The following is a 23,852-nucleotide window of genomic DNA, read 5'->3' as shown; positions in this document are numbered from 1 at the left end:
GCACAAGCAATTGGGGGCAGGAGGTTTTACCTCTTCTGTCAGCTTGCCAGTTCTATTGGTTAAGGAATGGCTTTTCTCCTCTTTATTGGGTAGCTGGCGTGTCACTCAAAATTGAGTTTATGACGTTGGGCTCGTAACTGTTCGGGGTGGGACTTACTGCCGCTCCCCCTTTCTCATTGGCGAGCCGCGCTGCCAATCAAGCGGCACGTTATTGGCGCAAAAAGTGTCGCTGCGGGGCGGCCGCTGCACGGGGGTTGCGGCCTTAAAGGGACATGCTGTAGCGCGAGTGGCCCCGGGGGACATGGCGGCGGCGGGCGACCATCAGCGCACGGTGAGGCTCGGCCGCGCCCGGTCCCACAAGCGTGGGGAGAGTGGGGCCGGGGCCATCTTACTGGCCCCTTGTGGCGGTGGGGCCCGGGCCGCGCTCAGCCGCGCGGAGCGGTGCGGGGTGGCGAGCCCGGCCCGCGGGCCTCTGGGCAGCGTAGCCCCGGCGGCCCGGCTGAAGCAGCGCCGTTTCGCGTGGGCTGCGGTGGAAACGCGCGTCGGGCTTCGGCTAGAGGCGCGTGGGAGGGCGGCGGGCGGCCTCTGCGTGCGGCGAGCCCTGGCCCCGTGCCGCGTGTGGCGGGCTCGGCTGGCCGGGCGTCTTCGGCGGCCAGCGCGGAGCGAGCCTTGGAGGCGGCTTGGAGGTTGCTCCGCCGGACAGTGTGTTTGTGAGTGAGCGCTTGGGAATAAAACTTTGCGGTTGAGTCTGTTTCCAGAAACCGTTCTGGGGTCACCACTTTGGAAATGCTTATCGTGAAGTTAGATGAGGCTCAGCTCAGCGCTGCTTTTGCTTGAAACTCAACAATGTTTGATCATGTACTTATGTTTCCATTGCGGCAGTATAGCAAGCTGTTCCTTTGAGAGCCGGTGATGTATTTAGTGTGTGTTCTCCAAGCCTTAGCTTAAACCTCGGTTTGGCTTTGATATGTAACCACATCCTTAGGTGTGTGAATAGGAACCTGGCTAATGCAGAGGTGGTTGGAAGCAAAGGGCTAGGGTTTCCTTGTTATGATCTTCTTGAGGTGCAGAGCTTGGAGAAGAAACGGGACCAGTGTCTCTACTTTGTGAAAAGCAAAATGAAGAAACTGAGGCTTGACTAGAGTGAGCATAGCGGAGTTGAACTGGGTGGAGGCTGCCTGGAAGCAGCTAGATAACCCTGTGAAACAGAAGTTTCCACTTGAGCTTGTCATGTGAAGTCTTGGTCTGGTGTGTGTAGCTCTCTGAAGTTAGATCTTTTTGCAAGCAGCAATGTCTTATGAGTATAAGTACGTACCTTGGAGAAACATAGATGGTGAAAAAAGATGCAACGTGGTGGTAGGTAACATGTGTCTTGTGAGCATTCTTGATTTGGGGTCCCACTAGTATTAGCTGCCCGATAAACCTAGCCTAGCTCAGTGGTTTTGGTTGTGCTTCTCTTCCACCTCCTCCTCCCCCTGCAGTCTGGTCCAAGGTTTACACCTGCAGCATTAAGAGCAGTGTCAGAATGATTTGAGGGTTCCTCTATCCTTCCTAACTGGTATTTTTATAGGATGCATTGAGAAGGATGTCAGCAAATTGGTTTAGCCTCAGGTTGATTAGCAGAGGCTGTTTAATTAGTTTAGTTAGTAAAGCAAAACTTTTAGAAAATTGTCCACCAAATATTTTTTGTATCTGTTCATTCAGAAGTTAAACATAATGGAAGACCAAAAAAGAAGACAAGCAGGCTTACAACTTTCAGTGCTTCATACTGATTTTGGCACACCCTACAGCAGAAATAAAAAATAAAATAAAATAAAAAAAAAAACAAAACAGTCTCATACTAACTTTTTTTTTTTCATTTGCTGTAAGGGCTTGATGAAGCTGAGTGTTTTACTTTTCTTCTTTTTTTTTTTTTGTTTTTTAACTAGAGGTCTGAGATGGGAGCATTTGCAATTTAAATAAGTTTCCTATCAGTCAGGCATAGAGAGCACTTGGGTTAGTTTCTGAGTATCAGGGACTGTTCCTCCCTCCCCACCTTCCCAGTAATGAGGGCAGAGGGCAGGCTAGATCTTGAGATAGCGTCTCTCCCAGATGGCTGTTCGAAAGGCTTCAATAACTGAGTACTTTAGCTGGATATTTTCTGCTCAAAGAATTCAATATTACAATGTTTATTCTGTATTTTCTATCTCTGGATAATTTTCACCTATTTCTGCCTTAAAAAGAAAAAAAAGTCTGAGGACTACAGGATGTCATTTAAACCATTATCCAGCTTCAGATGATTAACTTTTAAAATATTTTCAGATAACGTATATAAGAACTTGTAAAGTAGCACCCACTTTGACTTACTCCCTTTGTCCAGTGCCAAGCTCTTAGTATCAGTGGTGGTATCTTCGTGCCTTCTTACTTTCTTGTTGCAGTTATTTCCTGAGAGAGTTTTCCTGTGTTTTTCTGCTGCTTTGGTTCTATAGTTTGTTTATAAATCATTGCTGTTTTTACTGTCCACACATGTAGTCAAATTATGTATGCTGAGGAGAAAAACATAGGGTGCTTTTTTCTTCCTGAGATCATTTAGTGTGGACATCTTGCTTCAGGGAAGCCTTGTGAGTGATAGGACTCTAAAGCATTTGGTATAATATTGAGATTAATAGTTGTCTGTATAGTTTTTGATGGCTGGTGTGCCATACTCTCTTTTCTGCATCAGAGATGTGACAGTGTTATGGCGAGTGGTATTTTCCATCTACAGGGACTTGAGCTGAAAATTATGCTCCTGCCTGTAGTTATTGATTCCTATGTTAAGACTTCTCCTATCTTGTTCTGGCCCTTAGACTGTGTTTAGTCTTGGGAAGCTTGAAGAGGTCATCATTTCCTACCGTTATATTAAGCTACTGTTAGTCTGTATTTTAAATATGCTTTCTTGCATATTTGAGTAGACAGTTGATATGAAATGACTGCAGAAATAAATTCTGGAAGGTAATGTCCTCAGATAGGTAAAGATTAAATGTGCGCAGTTCTCCACTAATACGTAATACTGTTGCACTTAGCGCCTGTGGGACTGTTAAGCTTCTTTGCTCATTAGTATGAGGCTTCTGTGTGGTCAGGGATAGAAAGAAGATAGGGAGTACCCAGAAAAGAGGGGAGAGGGTGTAGTTAGCAGATATGGCCTACTCATAATTCAGAACAAATAGAATTCCCTGATTTTCTTGCGTGTGTGTATATAGATATACACACATATATACATACACATATGAAAATGTATATATGCACATACATATATATATATATGAAAAAAAATTCTTTTTCCCCTGTGTTTCAGGATTTTCCTGAAATAAGTGCTAGGTGGTGATACCCATGAGAATTTGCAAGAGCAGCAAATTGACTTAAAAAATAATTTTGAATGACTTTGGGAGACTAGAGAGGAGGAGAAGAGCAGGGAATGATATTTGAATCTGGGATTTGTGACATTGATTGTTGCTGTTTCATAAGCTTTCTTAAATTTTTCAATTCAGGTGCATTTAGAAGTCATTCAGCAGAATACTAAAAGGTCTTCTGCTCAAGTATATACGGAAAATATAATTGTTAACGTGATTCTTTAGATGGAGAAGGAATGATTGTCTAAAACTATACTGTGGATACTATTCAGTATGAATTTTTCAGTAAATTCAGTAAATGAATTTTTCAGTATTTCAAGCAGATGTCTGCATTGAGTATTGTAGTATTCAAAGGTTAATTAATTTTAATGCACATAATCTGTGTTCAGGTGGTATTTTGGAGAAATGCAACTAAAAGAATATGCCAACATTTGTATTGCTTTGTGTAACTTGATGTTCAAGTGTTTAAGTATGCTAACTTTTTTGGTTAGTCCGTCGTTGCCTATGTAGGTGTCACTTATACCAGTAAAGAAAGCAGCATTTAAAAAAAACAAGTTAGTTATTTTTAATTCTGCACAGACAAAATTTTACATCTGAGAAAATAAGACATCTAGGAAAGTTCAGATGTCTGGTAGCCCTACTTTGATTTAAAACTGATGCTCTTTTTTTCAGCTGGATCATGGGATATCACCTCTTGTTTCAACAATGGATAAAACTGGTTTCTGCCATTTGAGCTGAGGCTTACCTTGGCTGCTGCTGTTGCTCTCAGCCTGCTGCATAAAATACTGTGTTTTGTTGGGTCCAGTTTTCCTTCATTGTTTGATCTTACTTGTTATTCTGCTCGTAGCAATTTAACATCCTGTAATGTTGATGGTATTTTTGCAGGAGTGGGATCTAGTCTCACTGCTCAAAGACTTTCAAGCAATTCTAACATTAAGTGCTTTACAGAGTTAGATCAGATGGCTGCTGGCATATAAAACAGAGTGTGTATGTGCATGTGCATAAAAAACTGTTCAAAATATTTTTTGTAAATATATTCTTAATTAGGGATGAGTATTTTAATTACTTTCTGTGGTGGCAAAAGCTCTTGTGCAAATGCAATTATACCAAGAAAAGTGCTTATGTTGTTTAGGAAAATGTTATAAACATGAACTGCAAGGAATTCCTTTGCAGATAAAGCTGTGTTTAGAAACACTGAAATATTCAGGGTACTGAATATTTCATTGACAATGAATCAGTTTGTTCTTAACGTGAAATTATCCGCATATAGGCTTTTAAGTAACATGACTTTCTTAGATTTTCTTTTCCTTGTTTTTTTTTTTTCTTCCTCCCAATGCAACTTGGGCTCTTGTTTAATTTGCTATGACACAGTATCATAAATGCTTTCTGCATTTTAATTTAAATCAAGATATGTTCCAAGTAATTGATATTTGCAAAAGCTTGAAGTAACCTGACAATATTAGCAATTTCTTCTTTGTCATATTTGTGAAGTAAACCCTCTGTGTGCTAAGCTGTAGGAGCCAGAGCATCGTGTCTGCCTGCTGCCCACTTTTATCTTAGTAATAGAATTTGAGGGTGACCTGAAATGTTCAGCGGTGGGTACAATTGAAAAAGAAGTGACTAGCACATTAAAAATAAGCACCCGCATTTTATTTAAGACACATACCTAAATCAAAACTTTGTCCAGGTAGCCAGTTTTTGAATCAAAACCACAAACACAAAGTACACAGGATGCTTTGCCCTTTTCCATAGAAGAACCTGGTTAGAAAGCACGACTTAATTGTATCCCTACTGCATAGCGTTTTCAGTACTAGGTGGCTCCTTCTGACCACTGCATCATCCAAAACATGACAAACTTTTGCAAAGCAGGTAGAGGCAGCTGGGAAATCTGTGGTCCCTGCGGCTGCATTTTTGAGAACAGTCTTAAGCTGACCTAACAGCATGTTGCTGCTCAGAGGCAGAGGTCCCTTCCTGGCTGTGATCTTTTGTTGCTTATCTCGTGCATGTTGCACTGATCAAATGTGGTGTAAAGAAGCTCAGGTGTTTCGGTAGATATTTCAATCTATTCTTGGAAGGATATGAAAGATGATAAACTGTAGCCAGAGTAAAAGAGGGGTTGGGACTATGTGGCTGGGAGAGTGAGGTGAAGAAAATGCATGTTCTTTTCCCTTTTTATGGTCTGTGAACTGTTATTATATTAGATTAGGATATGTAGAGCTGTGGTTTCAGGTATGCTTTATCAGGTTTGGTCACCCTTGTAGTTTCTTATGTGCAACAGACTCTGATTTTCAGTTAAGAACAAGGCTGCTTTCCACCTGACTGGTGTATTACGTTCTTAATAAGCAAGAGAGAGTATAAATAAGTAGGAAGCAAAATTGGAAATTGGAAACCAGCATAAAAAAATAAGACATTTGGGGTTTTTTTTAATACTGTTTTTATGGGAACTGAGATTTAAAAATGACATGGACCAGGGCTGTGAGGAAGGGTATATTACCTTTGTGCTACTACTATCTCCTGCAGTGGTATTTCCCCACATCACTTAATTGATTCTACATGTTTGTTGTGATAGAGAAACAAATGTACTGAGTAACAACTTTGTTTTATTTTTCAGAGTGATCTACGCAAAATTTATAAATCTATGTCAACCACAGATGGACTCTCTGCAACTTCATTTATAGATTATCCAAAGTACAAGCCGTTTATTAATTCCGATTTGCTACGCTCCCCGCGGAAACCTGTCATTCCATATCCTGAAAGTAACAGCAGAGGTAATAAATAGTTCAGCTAAATTTTCTTACCTGTTGCCAAATCACCTGGTACAGGGGTTCAAAGCATCATTTATGAAAAGGACGCAATCTTTTTATCCTTTCTCGCTTCACAGTGATGTGTAGGTTGTGTTTTTTAGTTCCTTACCACTCCTCTTCCTGAAAAAGGTCATCTTTATAGCTGGAGCAAGGTGCTGCCTTTTAGTAGTACAGAACTGTAACATTGGCTGAGTTCTTTGAAAATGGCTTAACATGTTTTCATTGCCCCTTGTTCCATTCTCCTCTCCCTCCCTCAATCCTGCCTCTCCCCATTTCACAGCTGAGTTTGAAATAAGGAGACTTTAGTTCTCAAAATGGTTTGGAGCAAGGGGAAAGGCTCCATGTTGATGGAATGGGAAGATTTCTCATGTGCAAAAGATGGAGGGGCAAGATTTATCAGTGAAGTGCTTAGAGCATACAGAAAGGAATATCATGTAGCTTAGTGCTGAACTGACAGTTCACCATCACCAAAAAGAGAGGAGGTTTCACTCCGATTTCTTCTTCCCTATTTCTAGTTTCTTCCTTCTCCCTCCTTTCCTGTTCCAATTCTGGTCTTCAGATAAACAGATTCATCTTGCCTAGACTGACGTGCAAAAATATTCTTGATTAGTTTTCTCTTGTTCTAGTGAATTGGCTTGTCATGCAATGAGATGTGCTCTAGAGCTGTGTTAGGATAAGTACAGGAGGGAGCCAAGGGAATTGGGAGGCTAGAACAGGACTGATTTCTTTCATGTGAGGTGTTTGGCTCAGGGTCACTGTGAAAATACTCCTTTAAGATTGGAGTTGCATGGAGGCTTAAGGGTATGAAAAACTTCCTATTTTCTTCCTTATAGGGAGAAAAATCAGAGAGACTTAAGCTGAACCCTAATGTAACTCAAAATAGGTTGAAAATCAGCATGATAGGTTCAAGTGCCTGTTCTAATAACATAATTCATGCCTGAATTATGAGAGACTTGCACGTTAATGATCTGGTAGATGAAACCTGAAGTCTTGAAATGTCATTTAAAATGTAATATGTGCTCTGGCATGCACAATACAATCAGTTTTGAGTGCCGTTGACACAAAGCTAGAAGAACCTTGTGACGTAGATAAAAACTTCATGAGGAAAGAAAGCTCTCTTATGAATTACTGATGTAGGTGTATTTTTGTAGATTGTGTTGTATGTTTCATTAGAGAAACTTTTGACATCCAAGTTTTTCTGATAAATTTTTTCGAACAGGGAATTTACTAACTCCAAAACAAGTGCTTGGGGAGGAATATCTAATAAATTATATCTTCTTTAAAGATTTTGAAATGTCTCTATTTTCAAAAAAAATTTTAAGTAAATATGAATACATACTAAAAACAAGAGACAACAGTCACATAATCTGGTATCTTGCTTTGTTTGTCTAGGTTTTAAGAGTGCAAAAATGTTTTGGAGTATATATTTTAATAATTAAGGATTATTAAGTTAAGGATTTAGGAATTAACTTCAGAGGGAAAAATGATTTGATTGTTCTTGGAGGTCTTTCCACCATGCCCACCTGTGTAAAATCATATTTAAAAATCCTGAAACTGAGTATAGCAAGTTTTGCTTATTTTGATTTGACTTTGTCTTGTTTGTGTGTGTCGTGGCATATATGCTTTGAACACTCTGAGGAGGAAAAAGCCCTAAGGATTATGTAACAAAGCTGTTTATAGTTTCAGCTGTACCCATTTCAAATGTATCCTGATAACAGTAATATAAATAAAGAGAAGGTGCTGCAGTTGGTTATTCTGTCATCCTGGAAACAGGGCCAGACTATCCACAATTTTGCATTAACTTGTGACTACTGTCGCACACTTCTTATTTACTTACAGTTACCTTAGAGTAGACAGTTTTTATTAGTATAATACTCTAATGCTCTGCTATTCTACATTTCAGGACTCTGAATTTTCACTCTGGAAAACTCGTTTTGATAACTATTTTTCCTTTATTTGTGATCTGATGCTCAAAGAAATATCAAGTCCCAACTCTCTTGGGTTCATACGTTCTGTAATAAAGGCACGTTCTTTCTCTAGAGTGGGTTTAAGCACAAAGGAGTGTGGTAACATGACCTCAAAGATAAGTCTGCTATATGAGCTGTCTGTACAGATGTTCTTGTGTTTTCCTTTAATGGGACTGCGTGGGGAAAGGGCTTATGGTTATGATTCCCTTTGCAGAATCAAACAATACGGCTAAGAGACGTAATACACCAGATTACCAGCAGATGGTCTAATTGCAAGATGATGCGAGTTCTATTACAACTGCCTTTTCTGTGATGATGAATATATGAAGGTTTTATTGGGTAATTGTTAAAGCAGGAATTGAATGGAAAGAGGGAAAGTTGTTTGGCACAAAGGAGTTGCATATCTAACAGGAGGGGAAGGAACACAGGTGTGAAAGCAAAAGAAGAGAATCAAAAAAGAGTGGCTGTTCAGAGAAATAAGATTTTTATAGCTCCTCTGATAATCTTGCCTTTTTTCCTGCTCAGTGATCACTCATAGGAATGTTGTGTTTGCGTATTTGTCATGCTAGCATGCACTTGTGGAGGGAAAATAACGCTCTGTTGAGCATGTAGAGGACTGCGACTCTTAACTATTCAGTTGAGACCTTTTGTTTCCTTTCGATAAAATGAGTCAGAAGATGCACTCTTTGCACTTAATATACAGACTATTTACCTGTCTTATGCCGAGCTATGGATGCATCTATCTCAGATGTTTCAGATAAAGGTAGATACCAAAGGCATCCATACAGTTGAAATGATTTTTAGAATCAGTTACAGTGTAGGGGGAAGTGTATTCTGGATAGTGGTGAGGAAAACTCTGGCTTTCTCATATAGCATACTTTTATAAGAGGCTTTCAGTTTGGTGTTTTCTTGAAATGGTTGTTTACCAGCATCTGACAAAAGATACTTGTTCAATTACAGCAATATTTTCTGCTCTGAAGAATCTCCAGGAAAAAATTCGTCGGCTAGAGTTGGAACGGCTTCAGGCAGAGGAGAATGTAAAACACCTCAGCAGAGAGACAGCAGACTATAAAAAAGTACTAACTGAACAAATGCAACACAAAGAACATGACAAGACTGAAGTGTCAAAGAAAAATCGAGGTTGTCTGCAAACTTTATATAAATACCATAGAACAGTGCTGCAGATGAAACTTGTACTTTATCCATGCATAAAAGTATTTTAAATTACTTTGTTATAGCACTTTTTACCTAGTAGTGACACACAGTTATGAAGAAATCATTTTAAAAGCATACTTTCTTTTAGGGATTTGCATGCAAGCAAAATTTGATGGGTTTTGTGAGCAGCTTTAGATGGTTTGTTTCTGGCTTATTTTGGAGCTGTGCTGAAAACACTGAGAAATCCCAGGAACGAGCAGCGCATGATTTTCCTTTTCTGCCTTCTGTTATCTTCAGAACTGGCTTCCCAGTTGGCAGCTGCTGAGTCTCGTTGCAGCCTTTTAGAGAAACAGCTGGACTACATGAGAAAAATGATCCAGCATGCAGAAAACGAGAAGACTCATCTCTTGGAGAAACAGGTGTGTTCTCAAGACTGTTTTAAGGGTAATTTTATAAAAGTCATGAACTGTGTTATGATTTTTTTTTTTTTGTAGTTACTCTAATTTTAATACCTTTAAGTGTAACTGTTTCTTATTGAGCTGGCCTTTATATACTTGTGTGGATAATTTCTCTACTTAGGTTTCCTAGTCATACCTGATTGCTGGCATTTTCCTTTCTGTGCACCTGTCTCTAAGACAGTATCATAGGCTCTGTTACTACAATAATTATTTGCTGCTTTGTGTTTGGCTTACTGCAGTGGCTCATCTATATCTCTTGGAGTGCTATCCCCATGTGCCACTGAAAAAAGCCTCCCTTTTGTGTTTGCACTCTTCAGATCTTTGGGGATTTTCTTTACTAGTATTGTTCTTGCTAAATGAGAGCTGAAGTACTTGTTCTGTAAAAATAATAATAAAACTTCTATTTGCCAATATCAGTGAGTGTGGAGTTTGTCCTGTATCTAAAATGGACGTGAATTTTGTTTTATAGGTGTATGGATCACCTAAAGCTCTTCATCAGTCTCTGTGACTGTCTTATTTCAGTCTATTGAATATCTATGTATTTACTGAAGTAAATAAAATTTAAGGAAACTAGTTCTAACAGCTGAGTAGTGAGGGGTCTTTATGGTTTTGGGTTTGGGGGGATAGCGGGGCGACTGCAGAACCAGCTCTTGTCTGAATCTAGCTAAGTGTGAGGTTCCCAACATTGGTGGGCCAGTGGTGTAGTTGCTCTTCAATTGTAGCACCATGTAGAATTGCACAAAGAAGCTGGTGGTTTCTTTGGTTTATTTATGGATCCCCTTTGCATTGCAGACATAAGACTTACTACGGATGTTCCTATTTTATTGTGCTTAATTGTTTTGCTGTTTTCTTCTCTTTTCAAGGGTACGTTAGAAAGAGATCGGCTTTTTGATCAATCACATGTTCAGTCTAAATTGGAAAAGCTGGATATGCTGGAAAAAGAGTACACCAGACTTAATACAATGCAGTCCCTAGCAGAGGTCTGTTATTTCTACTGTGTACTGTATCAGATTTGTCTTGATTATTGTAATTAACACTTTATAGTTACATGTCAATAATAGAGTTGAGCAAAACTTTGTTCTGTAGAGCATGATAGCAACTAGACATTGTTTTTTTTCCTTTAGCTAAAGTGGGATAAAAATTTGAAGTTCTCAGTGAAACTCCACATGGCCAGTCAGGCCTTGAGTGACCATGCACTACAAGAACTGAAGTTCTGTTTAGCCTTAACAGTATTTGTTGATGTTCCTCTTCTGTGGTTAGTTCGTGACAGGCATATAGAATTGAGTGTATCCCTAAACGCTGAATTTCTCTGAGTGACCTTGCACAATACTGAATACTTACAGTTACATTCTTTTATGACACGGATTTGACTTAGCTTGTGTATTTTTTCTTTTTGCCTCTTCCCCTTAAGAAGCACAGTTACTGATGATTTTTTGCTTGCAGGGTTCTAGAGTCTGGAGTTGCTAGCCCTGTAACACCAGATGTCTTGTCAGTGTGTTTGAACCAGTCTGCCTTTTCAGGATTCTCTTTAAATCAGTAGCTTTTAGAAGTTGAGCATGACCATGTTTGGTCATGTTCTATCTCTGTACCATCTGTGGGCTAGAATTCTGGAATCCAGTATAGATTTCACCTGCTTCTGCAGATAGACCACAAGACTCTCAAGTATGAGCTACAGAGGGCTCAAGGAAAGAGAGGCTTCCACCTGCAAATATATACATATATATGTACATATGTGTACACACATTGTGTGTGTGTGTGTGTGTATATATATATATATGTATATAGCTTGAAGGAGCGGATACTCCAGTATCAGACTCTGGTGTTGGGAACGGCTTTGAACTCTGTCAAAATTGTCCCCCTGCACACCAGCTTTTATCAGATGCTGAAGTAAATGGCGTTTGTCTAGGAGTATGTAAGGACATGTCTGCTAGTAGATCTTCAGCTAGTCAGTCTGCTGCAAGACTTCCAGGCTATGCAATGGTTCTTGATAAGGCAACTGTAGCAAGCTGTTTAAGATCTTGACACCCTATTGTTGTGAGCTCCATTTATGGAGCAAAACTGATTGCACTGTTTACCTGGGCCAAACTCTTTGAAAGGGTGACCTTGTTCATTGAAAGTAACAGTAGGTTTCTCCAGGGTCAGAACTGAAATAACTGATTCAGCAACAAGATTTCCTTTCTCAAGGACTTTTACCAAGCATGGCAGCTGGAATTTGGAAGGGGCTGGCTTATTTGTCTCTTTGTACCTGGCTGGTGAACTTAATTTCAGCAAGCAGATCAGTTGATCTTTTTCTGGATCACACTAGATGTCTGTGATTCTCTGATATCTTTGTGAATTAGTAGCCACCACAATTAAATCCTTTTAGTGGAATTGGGTGCTAAATTCCACACAGTTAATCAAGTTTGAAGAACTGAGAGAGGTCTGGGTTTAGCTCTGACTAAGGTTTATCTTCTTTGTGATCATTCTACTGTTGTGAGTCTGCTTTCTGGTCTGTCTGTCTCTGTGCATGCAGGCTGTCTTCCTATGTGAGCCTCCACATGCTAAGTGTAACCTTATAATCCTGAAAGGGTGACTGTACTGTTTGCTCAAAAAAATTGCAACTGCCGCTTGTGTGGTGATCTCTGCCTTAGTTGTGGCAAGATCCCAGGAACACTTGCAAGTTTAATTTAAGACAAGAAATAAATTTGTCTGTTTGCTCTCCAGAACTTCTAGGACACCTTTAGGATGGAAGCTTTTCTGTAATCCTGTCCATTGAGGACTTTAACATTCACAAGTCCAGAGATTTTTCTTGAAGGGACTGAGGTTTTGTTTCAGTCTTAAAGCTAGAAGAAAGAACGTTTCCATACATGGTCTACTGAAATGGATAATAAGTGGTGAGGTGACTACTTGTAAGTAAGCCATGATTTAACTACCTCTGATTTCAGATATTCTGCCATGGCATAAGTTGCCTATGGGTCTTACTGAGAGCGTTTAATCTCCAAAACCTGCACAGCCATAGCCTGGCCATCTAGTGCTATCCTTACCCAGCAATTGCCAATATTGATATTGCCAGAGAGTTGATGACCTTCTTATTCATGTGAAGGACTCCTAATTGGAGTATTTACCTCAAAAATAAACAAACAAACCCTTCTCATGTATATTTGTTGCAACTGTATTCCTGCAGTGCAGTCTGTGGATGCCTGGCTGGGTAGATCGGAGCATCTCTGTGCATGGGGATAGGGCTGTCTCCTAAAAGTACAGCTAAGGCTCTAGTCTTGTATGTGAGAGATGGTCAGAATTTGAATGTATGTCTAGATCACACATTTTGATGAACTGTAGTTGGTAGTAATCTTTCTAATGTTAACAGTAAGACTTAAACCCCTCCCTCCTCCTCAAAGCCCTTCTTCTTTGAACAACAGAAGTAATGAATCCTACCATCGTATTATGCCTGTATGCTACCTGACACCCCTTGTTGTTCAATATCCTGTAATTGCCAGGTGGGGAGAAGCAACACCTGCCCTGCTTGAGCTATGTCTGTGCTGACTGTTATACCAAGCAGGTGCTGATGGGCAAGGTAGTGAAGCACACAGCTAAGAGCTGTCTTCACACAAAAGTTTGACCACCTCTGTGGTGGAACTAATTTGGATATTTTTCCCAGCAGACAATTTTTAGGAAATTTAGGGATTCTGCATCTTTGAGGTCTCATACCTTTCTGTCTGCTTTGGTTAAAGTTATTTTAAATTTGTTTCAGTGACAGCCAGAAGGATGTGCAAGGTGATCACAATTTTTTTTTTTTTTTTTTTTGAAACTGGGCTAAAGTAGATGTTGAAAAACTTGGTTTCCATTTTTCTCTGAAATGTTTTGTGTCAGTTAGGGATGACTGGGCAGAATATTTTAGTCAATTCAGTGCTGACCTGGATTTCTCTCTTGTGTCATGCTGCCTTACGTTACGGGAATTGTAATCAGGGAATGTCCATGTTTTCACTATTAGCCAGACCCCTGGCCTGACCCCCCGTTGGTCCTTGTGGTGATGGACCAATAATCTGCATCTCCCGGTGAAAATTGTAGCCATTATGAGCATTGAATTTGTAAGTGGGGATGTGTGATGCTTTTTTTTCCCCCCATAAGTGGGAATGTAATTTCCTTTTAGGAGTATCACTTGGGTGGAGAACTTCCAGCATGCTCTGACATGAGCTCTGAGTTTGAGCTATGCCTGCAGCTAAGACAACTGATTGAGTGAATATTTAGTTTATTTCAGTACAGAAGCATTGGTTCAGCTATGTGTGAGATTTGGGTTCAAGCACAAGATTTGCTTCAGTATTTCCATATTAAAAATTCTGTCATACATAACACATTAAACTGAGATTTCTGTTTGTGTGACTGACCCTGTGGAAAGCAAGAGTTGTGACACATGCTGAAAAGGGCAGAAAATGACTTTGTTATCTGGGGTATATTTGACTTTTATGAAAAGAATAAATTCTTGTCAAAAAGGGTTCTTGTATTTAACAGGAAAAGCTAGTTCCTTTATATACTGCTTTCATTGTGGATGCTTATCCAGGGATTTGCCTTTTAACACCTTTGTATAAACAATCATATCTTAGTTATACTTAAAGCAGAATTATTTAACACCCCTTTGAGTTTTCAGTGTACTGACCTTATAAATAATGCAAATAAAAGTACACAATTATAGCTGTTATTTTGAATTGTATGCTTTTCTGACTAAAGTCTGATCAGTGGCTCTGTAAATAGTGTTCAGTCTCTGGGAAAGAGAGAGCAAGTTTTTCTGTGTCCTGGAACTCTGGTCATTTTCACTCTCCTGTATAAAATCAAATTTATTAAATAACTTCTACACTGGGAGTTTAAACGTATCCTGCTTTAAAAAGTTTTTCCTCTTGTTGAAGCGTCTACAAAGAGAAATGTGAACCTCTCCTGTTATCTCTTTTCTTTGAAAGGATCTCTCAAACGACTTCTTGCCTGCCTTTAAACATAAAGATGAAATCTCCTCAGTTTTACTTGAATGTCTTGGATATGTCGTATATAAACTTTTCTCCTTGTTCTTAATAGAAGAAAGTTAGATGTTCAAAATTTCTCTCTCTCAAGAGTTCAAGTTAGATACTAGCAAAAATGTCTTTAGTAGTCTAAATAAAGCAAGTGTCCTCTCAGTCAGCTATAATGATAGGTGACATACCTTTATTAGCTCTTCGTACAAAATCTTTCAGGATAATGTACACAAAACAACCTGCTTTTTTTCTTTTTTTTTTTTTTTTTTTTTAATACCACTGAAGAGAAGGATGGTATTATTGTCCTGTTGCTCCCCTTGTGGGCTAATTAAAGGCTAATAATAATGACTTAAATTCAGATACCAATTGTGAAAGTAAAGCTAGAAAAATCAATCCAGTTTTAAGTAGAAGTGCTTGGCTACTGTATTTATGGATATACAGGTAAAACTCCAGGAATAATTCCAGTTCTGAAGTCTTCACTTGGCTTGAAGTAATAAGTTGAATTGATACTCTTGCTTGCGCTCTCAGTATTGTAGACTTCATTAGTGATGATATCATTTTCATTTAACTTTGACTAGAAAAAAATGAAAGAGCTGGAACAGAAGCTTCAGGAGGAAGAACATGCAAGGAAGCTTGTTCAGGAAAAAGCAGCTGAGGTAAACAGCAGGAAATTTCTTTTGTACTAGAATGCACTGCAGTTTGCTCTTCCATTCCATTAACTTTTCAACTAAACTTGCTAATAGGGTCTCCCATATACAAAATGAAAACCTAGTGGTGGTGGTGGGGTTGTTTTTTGTATGTTGTTTTGGAGTTTTTTTTGTTCTTTTGGTCTGAAGTTCAAAATACCAAGAGTAGCCCTTTTCCTTTTGTTTTCCCCTTTTGTCTAAATGTTTTGGAAGCCTTTTTTTTTTTTTTTTTTTTTTTTTTCCCAAACAGCATGGTAATAGATGTTTGTACTGAAGCTTAATTTACTCAGAAGAAGCTCGTTGGAAAAGGGGAGTAGAAATTCATACTGACTCATAGTTGAGGATGTGTGAGGATCCAGTTCATCATTTTTTCCAACAGAATTGGCTGTGCCATACAGTTAACTGGGTAGCTTACTGCTTCAAGTTAACAGCAAATCTGAACTCTAAAAACCTCAACATTCAGATAGGTAGGCATTTTTCAGGATTTCCAGAGAAATGCTGATATATAGCTCCTTCCAGCTTTTTTCATATTTCTTCTGCAAGCAAGTTCCTCTTCAAGAGAACAGAAATTTGTACTTTTGACTCTGACATGGTCAAGAGCTTGTTAGCACCTTCTGCCAACTCTTTCCCAGATTTAAGTCTGTCTTTCTTTATATGCTTTATGTGCTTGAGTTCGTAAAGTTCCCATACTTGCTGAACTAGAGAGCTAAGCCTCTATTCCTGGCAAAAAGCATTCACAAGAGTCTGCTGAGCAGTCCTAACAACGTAAGTTCATTTGGTGACCCGGAGCCTTAATCACTTGCTTTCAAGAATCCTGTTGGAATTCCCTTCTCCTTTGTAAAACCATATTATATAGAATTGCTTCAGGAAGGGTGGGAGATGTTTGGGGGAGTTTCTACCAGATTCATTATTGCTCAAGTTAACCTGTATACTTCCTGATAGCATTTCCCCAGTTGCAGTTTTACAGAACTGCTCTTAAAATATGACTCTAAGATTAGAGGCAGAAAAATCCACAAATTTTAGTATACTTTATGGAGGGTTTTTTTTAGCTGCTAACCTGGTAAACTTAACTTGGACTCTGAGTAAAGATGGGTTTTCCTTTTCAAAAATACTACATTTTCAGAGGACAGATTACTATGGGATTCCGATTAAAAAGTCAGAGTAACTGCTTGGACTTTCAGATACAGTTTTGGTTGTGCGATAGAGAGAGGATTTGCCTTGCAGCTCTACCAACAGGCTTTTGCTGGTAACATAGTAACAAGATCCAGTTTGTTGTTTGCGGAAGTAGTAGTTCTGAAATCAGTGGCACAGTTAATGGGGAACCCCATAAAGTTATTTATAGGAATTTTTCAGAGGAATTCTCACCTTTAAATAGATCAAGGTCAAAAAGTGTGCTCCTGTCTTCATAACTGGAACTAGAAATGTTGTAGAGGGAGGGGAGAAACAGATGTGATATACTGTTGGTTACAAGCCTATAAGGACACTGGCCTTTTCCTAACTCTAAAGTGGCCATGTTCATTAAATAGCTCTCAGTTCTATGCTGAAGTAGCATGTTAAAGATTAACCTTTGCAATAAGTTTTGGGGGAGGGGTCTCAGTTGTAAAAAAAAAAAAAAAAAAAAAAATCTTGTGAATGCTTCTAGCTGAGATTGATTAGGAAATAATGATTTCTAAAGCCACGCCACAGCTTTCTGTTGGAAAGAACAGAGAAGCATATATAGAGCTCACTTTTGACAGTGGTAATTTTAACATTAACTCTTCCAGTAAATTTTTTATTTTTATATATATATATATTTATATATATATATATTTTTTCCCCTGTCAGATCCAGTAGAACAGAAGGAATAGTTGTAAACCTCTTAATTATATGCTAAAAAATACAGTTGAGCCAGGTGAGGGGGCTTGACTTCTCCAATACTTTGTCAATGATAAAGCCCAGAGCTGATGTTTCAGCAGTTGCCTACATGGAAGTAATTCAGTGAGACTAATTCTTTAACTTGCTAGGTTTAATGGTGAGAGGTGATATCAGAGGAAGTCTTCTTATTTAATATTTAAATTGAACTCATACTGCAGAAGCATCCCACATAATTGCAGCCTTTGCCTCCACAGAGCCTGTATTCTAAAAATTACTGTTTTGCAAAATCTCAAATCACTTTTTGTCTCTGACTATCTATTAAAGTAACTTCAGTAATTTTCATTTTTCCCTCAATTATAGCTTCAGACAGGTCTGGAAACCAACAGAATGTTGATTCAAGCAGCATCACCATCACTCTCTCCAAAAGCAAGAAGACCCAGGAAGAAAACTAAGCAACCGGATAAGGTAATGTTTGAGGAGAGAAAGACAATCACTGAGGGGTAAGATAAGGAGTCTGTGTATGGAATCAGGAAGTAGGCTGCCTTTTTCATCACACAGCAAAGGGAAAATGGGTTTGCTTTAGTGTCATCTTTGATAAACATTTCTCTCTTCTTTCCTTTCAGAAATGCTCTCTTACAAGCCATCTCACTACGCAGCCCCATTACAGACTGTCTCTGGGTGATGTCCCCTTTGTAGCTGGGAAGGTGAGCTGCTTAATTCCAAAGCTAATGCTCAGTAGATGCAGCTCCTTAAATAGCTTTGGCTTGGTGCACTCCTGACACCCAGTGGTCAGATTGTTTTATTTTCTTTGACTCTTTATTCGAGCTTGTCTTCAAAAGCCTTGTTCCATATCAGTAACTTGCTGAACTGACGTTTCCAAAATGGGTCTCCTCCATGCTACTAGTCAAGCTGTTCTTGTTAGTGCATGTTCATTCAAACAAATACGCATTCTTGGCAGCAAATAAAAAATACGCTATCAACATTGTCAACAATGGAGAACATTTAGAAACAATGCAGTTTTAAAGAAATCTATTTACGTATTTTTTTATTTTTCCTTCCAGTCTACTAGTCCCAGCCATTCAGTTGGTGCCAATGTGCAACATGTGCTACACCTAATGAAACAACACACAAAAGCGCTGTGTAACAATCGTGTGGTCAATGATACTCCCCTAGCAAAATCAATTAGTAGTGCTCATCCTGCCAGCAAAAGCAGAAGGTCGTCTCTGCCAAAGGAGTCGTCTTCATCTCAGGAAGAACTCTCAGAAGTGCTGCTGACTTTGCAAGATGAATTTGGGCAGATGAGTTTGTGAGTTTGGTATATTCTTCATTGCAGATAATGGGTGTAGATGCTCTGTACTTTTGCCTTTTAATTTAAAGCCAGAAGGCTTTGCCTGAGAAAAAAAATAGTCTTGGGTAGTCTATGGCACATAATCTGTTCTTTCCAGTTGCTGCAGTGTGTCTTTTCTCCTAGGAATTACAGCTAGATTCTAATAAATGGTATGGACTCCATAGCTGTGTTTGCATGCAACAATATCAAGTTTGTGAGTGGTGGGGTGAAGCATAGGAGCAGCCCTTGATACAGTGGAGAAATACTCTGGTTAAGGTTTGCTTTGCTCGTCATTCTGCTCCTTCTGGTTAATAGAACATGACTTGTTATCCTACTGCACAACTGCAGTAGATACAAATCTACAAGCAGTGACTGAATGAGTGCTGAAATCATTGCTTTAAGAAGTTGTTTTGTAATTCTAAATGAGTGTATTGAAGTTTGAAACAACTTATGTTATTGACAACTTCATGTTGCAGCAGATTGTCACCAGGATTTGCTACTGTAATAATGTTAACCATCAAGATTGTTCTTATTGGTTTCTTAATCCAAATTGAACATTTCTGGCTGCTGATGCTATGGTTTCCTAGAGATGTTATTTCACATTGGGGCATGCAAGCATTAGAAGCTGAGGGAATCTGATGCAATCTGTGTTCTGTGTCTAAATTACATGCTAGTGATCACCAGCAGCTAGCAAAGCTTGTCCAGGAAGCCCCAACGGTTGCAGTGAGGGAAGAACTTGAGAGAGAACTTGAGGCACTGGTGGGAAGGATGGAGGCAAAGGCAGACCAAATCAGCAAAGTTCGGAGGCATCGGGCACGGGTGAGTTACTTGCTCATGTTCATGTTTCTGCAGTTATCTTAAGGATTCTTATCCTACTGTAGCAGCAACTGAATAAAGCAGAAATAGCTACTGTTTAGAGGAGTATTTCCTGACTTGAATTTGGAAGGCCCAAGTGTGCACCCCTCCATCTTTCTATCCCAGTGTTTCTGCAGAAATATTCTTCCTGTCTTACCATGGTACCCTCGTGCCTACTCTTCCTTGTATCCTAGGCAGAACTTCCTATCTGTTCTTGCATTGCTTTTTGTATTCTTCCCCTTCCCCCAAACAGGGAAAAGACCATCTAAGATAAAATAGCAAATTCCATAGCTGTTGAAGTCTGTGAACTCAGTATATGCTGGTTGGGAGGGACATGAGCTGAGAAACAGCGTACAGGGCTGGAGGGCACTAGTCTACCTCCTGGCTCCCAGACTCTCTCTGTGAGCTATTTCTGCTCAGATATCTGACCTGTCAGGAGATGGATGTGTTCTGATCAGTCACACTCTCACTCCTGCCATGCATAAAGCAGCTATGCTGAACCAAAGCAGTTGCTTTGCATGAAGGTCCTAGAAACAATCAGCTGTCCCCCAGCTGGGGAGAAGCTCTCATAAAATGTCATTCTTTGCATTGAAGAAAATGCTGAACTTCTAGTAACCTAACTCATATTTAAAGAGATGCTAGGATTCCCAGGGCCTTCTCACTGTTAAACTAAGTCTTCTAGCAGCTCTCTTTTGTTTGACATAAGTGACCTACTTAATCATGCTTTGATTTGTTTTATTTTTTTTAAAAAAAAGGTCTGTTTCAGTTTAAAACAACTTTCTAAATTCTTTGAATAGTGTAGCTGTTCATCTAAAGCTGTGAAGCATTTTGATTCCCTGTTTTCTCTAATGTTCATTCATTTTAGTGAAATTATTCCAAAGAGTTTAAGCCCTATGAGTTTTATCCAGTTCAGTTTATATGAACCAAGAAGATTCACCCTCATCTCATGCAACTTAATACATAAAATATGTACTGAGAAATCTGCTGATCACATTTTACATGTGTCCATTTTAGATGTCTTTTAAAACAATTAAAAACATTAGTTACCTTTGATCTCTCTTATGCTCTTCAGTGGCTTTGCTGCAGCAAAACAGATGTGTAGTAATCCCAGTAGTAATGATGGGAATGATTCTGGATATGCTATATACTTCTGACTAGCTATTGACAGAAGTCTTTAGGTGTCAGCAGCTAAGAAAATTGCTGCATGCCCTAAAATGGGAGGAGAGACCACCACTACCTAAGATTAAGGAAATCGTGCAAGTTACCCAGTTTGGTTGAATGTTTGGGTGTGTCCTCATCTTTGACACTCTGTCCAGGCCCCAGGCAAGCTGATGCCAACTCTGTGTTCATTGCGGAGTATTGAGTCTTACAAGCTGTGATTTATAAGGCTGAGCAGTGGATCCCAATTCTTTGTGTCAGCAGAGTTCTGGTATTCCTTTTAAAATCTGCTTCTGGCAGTGACTAGCCATTAAAACGCTAGTACACTAGTATGTATATAGAAACACGTGTGTGTGTGTTTTTGTTTTTAAACTGGACAGTGACAAGGACAACCGAGTATCCTTGTGTCATATATAATTTTTCCTCTCATGTTCATGATAGAGACACTTCCCCATAAATCAACTTGTCAGTTCTAAAAGAGAGAACCTAGTAGTTCAGACTATAATGCTAAACGCAGCTGTAAAGATGCAAATATAGCAATGTTGTGTATAAGGGAAATATTTTAGTTATTCATGAAACTAGATGACTTGGAAATAGCCATTTGCTTTGCTGGGTGAGATGAGCATTGGGGTAGAGGAAGACAGCACAAGAGGAGGATATTTCAGTCTTCTGGGAGAAATAGAGAACATAAACCAAAGCAAGGTCACTGCTTAACACTTTTACTTTGGACTTCTCTTTCAGCTAGAGAAACTTAAGAGAGAGTGCAAGTCCAAAAAGACTTCTGCCAAACAAATAAAAGACAGCAGGTTTCCTGTTAGTGAGGTTAAAGTAACAACTACGGTAACCACAAAAGGAAAGGATGCTGGTCCCATCAAAGTCAAACCTGGAGAGAAGAGTCGGAAGAATCTGCAGTTGTTGAGAGACATGCAAACCATACAGACTTCGCTACAGAAAGATGATATCAGCTGGGACTACTGACTGTTCTGCTAGAGATGTCCTTGAAAACATCCCAGTCAAAAGCTTTCTCATATTCTGGGTATAAAGCAGCTGCCTTTCTCTCTATGTGACAGAGACTACTGTATGCTAACTGCACTTTTGAAATATGGGCCAATTCTCCATCTCTGAGTTCGATTGTATATATTATGGCATACTTTAAAAGCATTCCATTTTTAGAGTATCCAGCTATTGAATCTAAACACAGGTTTCCACCAGTTCATTTTGTTTTAGGGTTCCAGCAGTTCTTCCTTTTCCTCTTTCAGCACACCAAACAACAGCACATTTATATGGGTCAGCTTGTGTGAAATGCCAGTGTGATTTCACAGTACTGTTGCTGAACTCCTTCCTGTGCATTGGGATGCTTATAAAAATGTATCTTTCTGAAAATGATGCTGTGCCCCTAAGTCCTAAGGGGTTTTATGAGTTCCATTGCCTGCAGCTGCTGTTACTCAGGCTCTGAGAATGTTTAAGGGAAATCAGGTAAACCTTTTTAAAGGTGTCTTGTTTAGCTCTCTTCAGAAAGCTTTCCTAGTTCTTGTTCTGCCATGTTCCTCTAGTCAGTATTAATGGCAACGGATGTCTGAGTACTCAAAGGAGCAAAATAACTTTTCCAAATGATTTTTGCCTAATGATTTTCATATTTTTATTTTATTTTTTTTAAAGTCTGAAGGATGAAATATTTCTTCAGGAATCATACTTTGTGAAAAAGCTATAGGATGTTGGGGATAAAATTCCTTATCTTAGCCCATGCCTTTGGGTGGCAAAGGAGCAAGATAAACCACAAGTGTTTTAAATTGCAAGTGCCTCAATCATGCCATGCAGTCCTGGCATCTTGCTTTTTAACTTGAAATACATGCTTTGATGAGCTATCTACTCTGATAATAGTGCTATTCATTTTGCACTCTGACTTGCACAGCTGAGTAAATGTTATTTATTATGTTAATAATGTAAAGAATTTCCTATTAATGGAATGTATAGAAGACCCAGATTATCTGTTTATAAAGTTGAAAAATAATAAAGCCAGCTTGCCTGTTGAGTTAATTGTAGGAAAGCTGCAATTTCTCTAAATTAACCAACCACTTCATGGTTGGGGAGCAGGGGGAGTGGTAGGGTGTGGTTTTATTTTGTTTTTTTTGCCATTGGAGCATTTTGCTTAAACCTAAAAAAAAAAAAAAAAAAAAAAAAAAAAACCCAACCCTAAGCCTGTAAGCACTACAGACAGGCTGGAGCATGTCATACTTTCAATCAAGTATTCACAGTGGAGGCTGACTGAGGCCTCATACTTGCATGTACTCAATGCAGAAAGCAGGGTAGTCCCTTTCTCACTCTCAGCTGTGGGCTGGCATTCCTGACCCTACTGTCAGTGCATTTAACTCATTAGCCAGCTATGAAATTTTGTGGCTCTTCTAAGATGTCCTGAGGGGAAATCTGGAAACCACTCACAGGAGGAAAATGACCCTGGCTGCCCAGGGGCCCAGTGTTTGCTGCAGCACTGTGTTGGCCTGCAGAGGCAGTTGAATCCCAGGGTAGCCTAGAGCTGGACCCTGGTAGCTCCTGCTCACTATTTGGACTGCCATGCACTGCCTAGACCAGTATGCTTTGGTAGTGATGTGGCATCTCCCTGGGCAGGAGGATGGCTATTTGCTGCTGGCACACTGGTAAGGTGAGGGTGGTTATAGGGTTGGCCCCCCCTGCCCATAGCTGAATGTGCAGGGACCTCACTGTAGGGTCAACATAGGAGTCCAGTCTGGTCTGGCAGAAGGGATTTCAATTTCATCAGCTCTCCATGTGATCTCCCTACCTGTTTCCTCCCATCCAAGGAGCAGAATGTTTTAGCTGGGGGGAGAGAAGTCAAAAGCTGTGTACAGGCCCAGAGCTATTCCTCCTTCATTTCATTTAAATCAAGAACATGGGCTCCTTGTAGCTGGAGATGCTGGTTCAGAGAACAATTCATCCTTCCTGTGCGTTGTGGTCCCCCCCACCCCCCCGGGGCGTGTGTGGGGTCCCATTACTATATAAGAGGTTCCCAAAAATCAGTAGCTGAAACTAGAATCAAAGTAATTTTGCTTAGAAAGGATCTCTGGCAAGACCTTGCTCAAAGGGTTAACCTCAGCTATGTCCTAAATGAGTTGAAGAGGCAACTCTGTAATGGTGGAGTGCAAGTAAGTTAGTTTAGGCACCTTAATTCAGATTGTGTTTTAGGAGCAGCCTGGCTCCATATGCACTGCATACAACAGTGAATGAG

General features: G+C 39.6%; 1 protein-coding gene across 3 annotated transcripts; it reads left to right on the top strand.

The window, feature by feature from the left end:
* Window positions 1-110: 110 nt before the first annotated feature.
* On the top strand, window positions 111-22,643 carry CEP57 (centrosomal protein 57). 3 transcript variants are annotated; one of them, XM_026109188.2, is made up of 11 exons: window positions 112-331; window positions 5,980-6,136; window positions 9,100-9,279; window positions 9,592-9,713; window positions 10,616-10,732; window positions 15,310-15,387; window positions 17,632-17,736; window positions 17,895-17,975; window positions 18,333-18,577; window positions 19,273-19,417; window positions 21,353-22,643. In XM_026109188.2, exons 1-11 carry the CDS (start codon window positions 302-304, stop codon window positions 21,587-21,589), a joined length of 1,497 nt encoding a protein of 498 aa, XP_025964973.2. In that variant the 5' UTR covers window positions 112-301; the 3' UTR covers window positions 21,590-22,643. The 3 variants fall into 3 exon arrangements, with proteins under 3 accessions (XP_064361179.1, XP_064361180.1, XP_025964973.2); XM_064505109.1 differs by lacking the exon at window positions 15,310-15,387 and having other exon boundaries at window positions 111-331; XM_064505110.1 differs by lacking the exon at window positions 17,895-17,975 and having other exon boundaries at window positions 111-331.
* Window positions 22,644-23,852: the final 1,209 nt, after the last annotated feature.

The sequence above is a fragment of the Dromaius novaehollandiae genome, chromosome 1 (genome assembly GCF_036370855.1).
Source record: "Dromaius novaehollandiae isolate bDroNov1 chromosome 1, bDroNov1.hap1, whole genome shotgun sequence".
NCBI lineage: Eukaryota > Metazoa > Chordata > Aves > Casuariiformes > Dromaiidae > Dromaius > Dromaius novaehollandiae.
The sequence above is the reverse complement of the archived record's forward strand: the minus strand, read 5'-3'. Positions and strand labels throughout refer to the sequence as shown.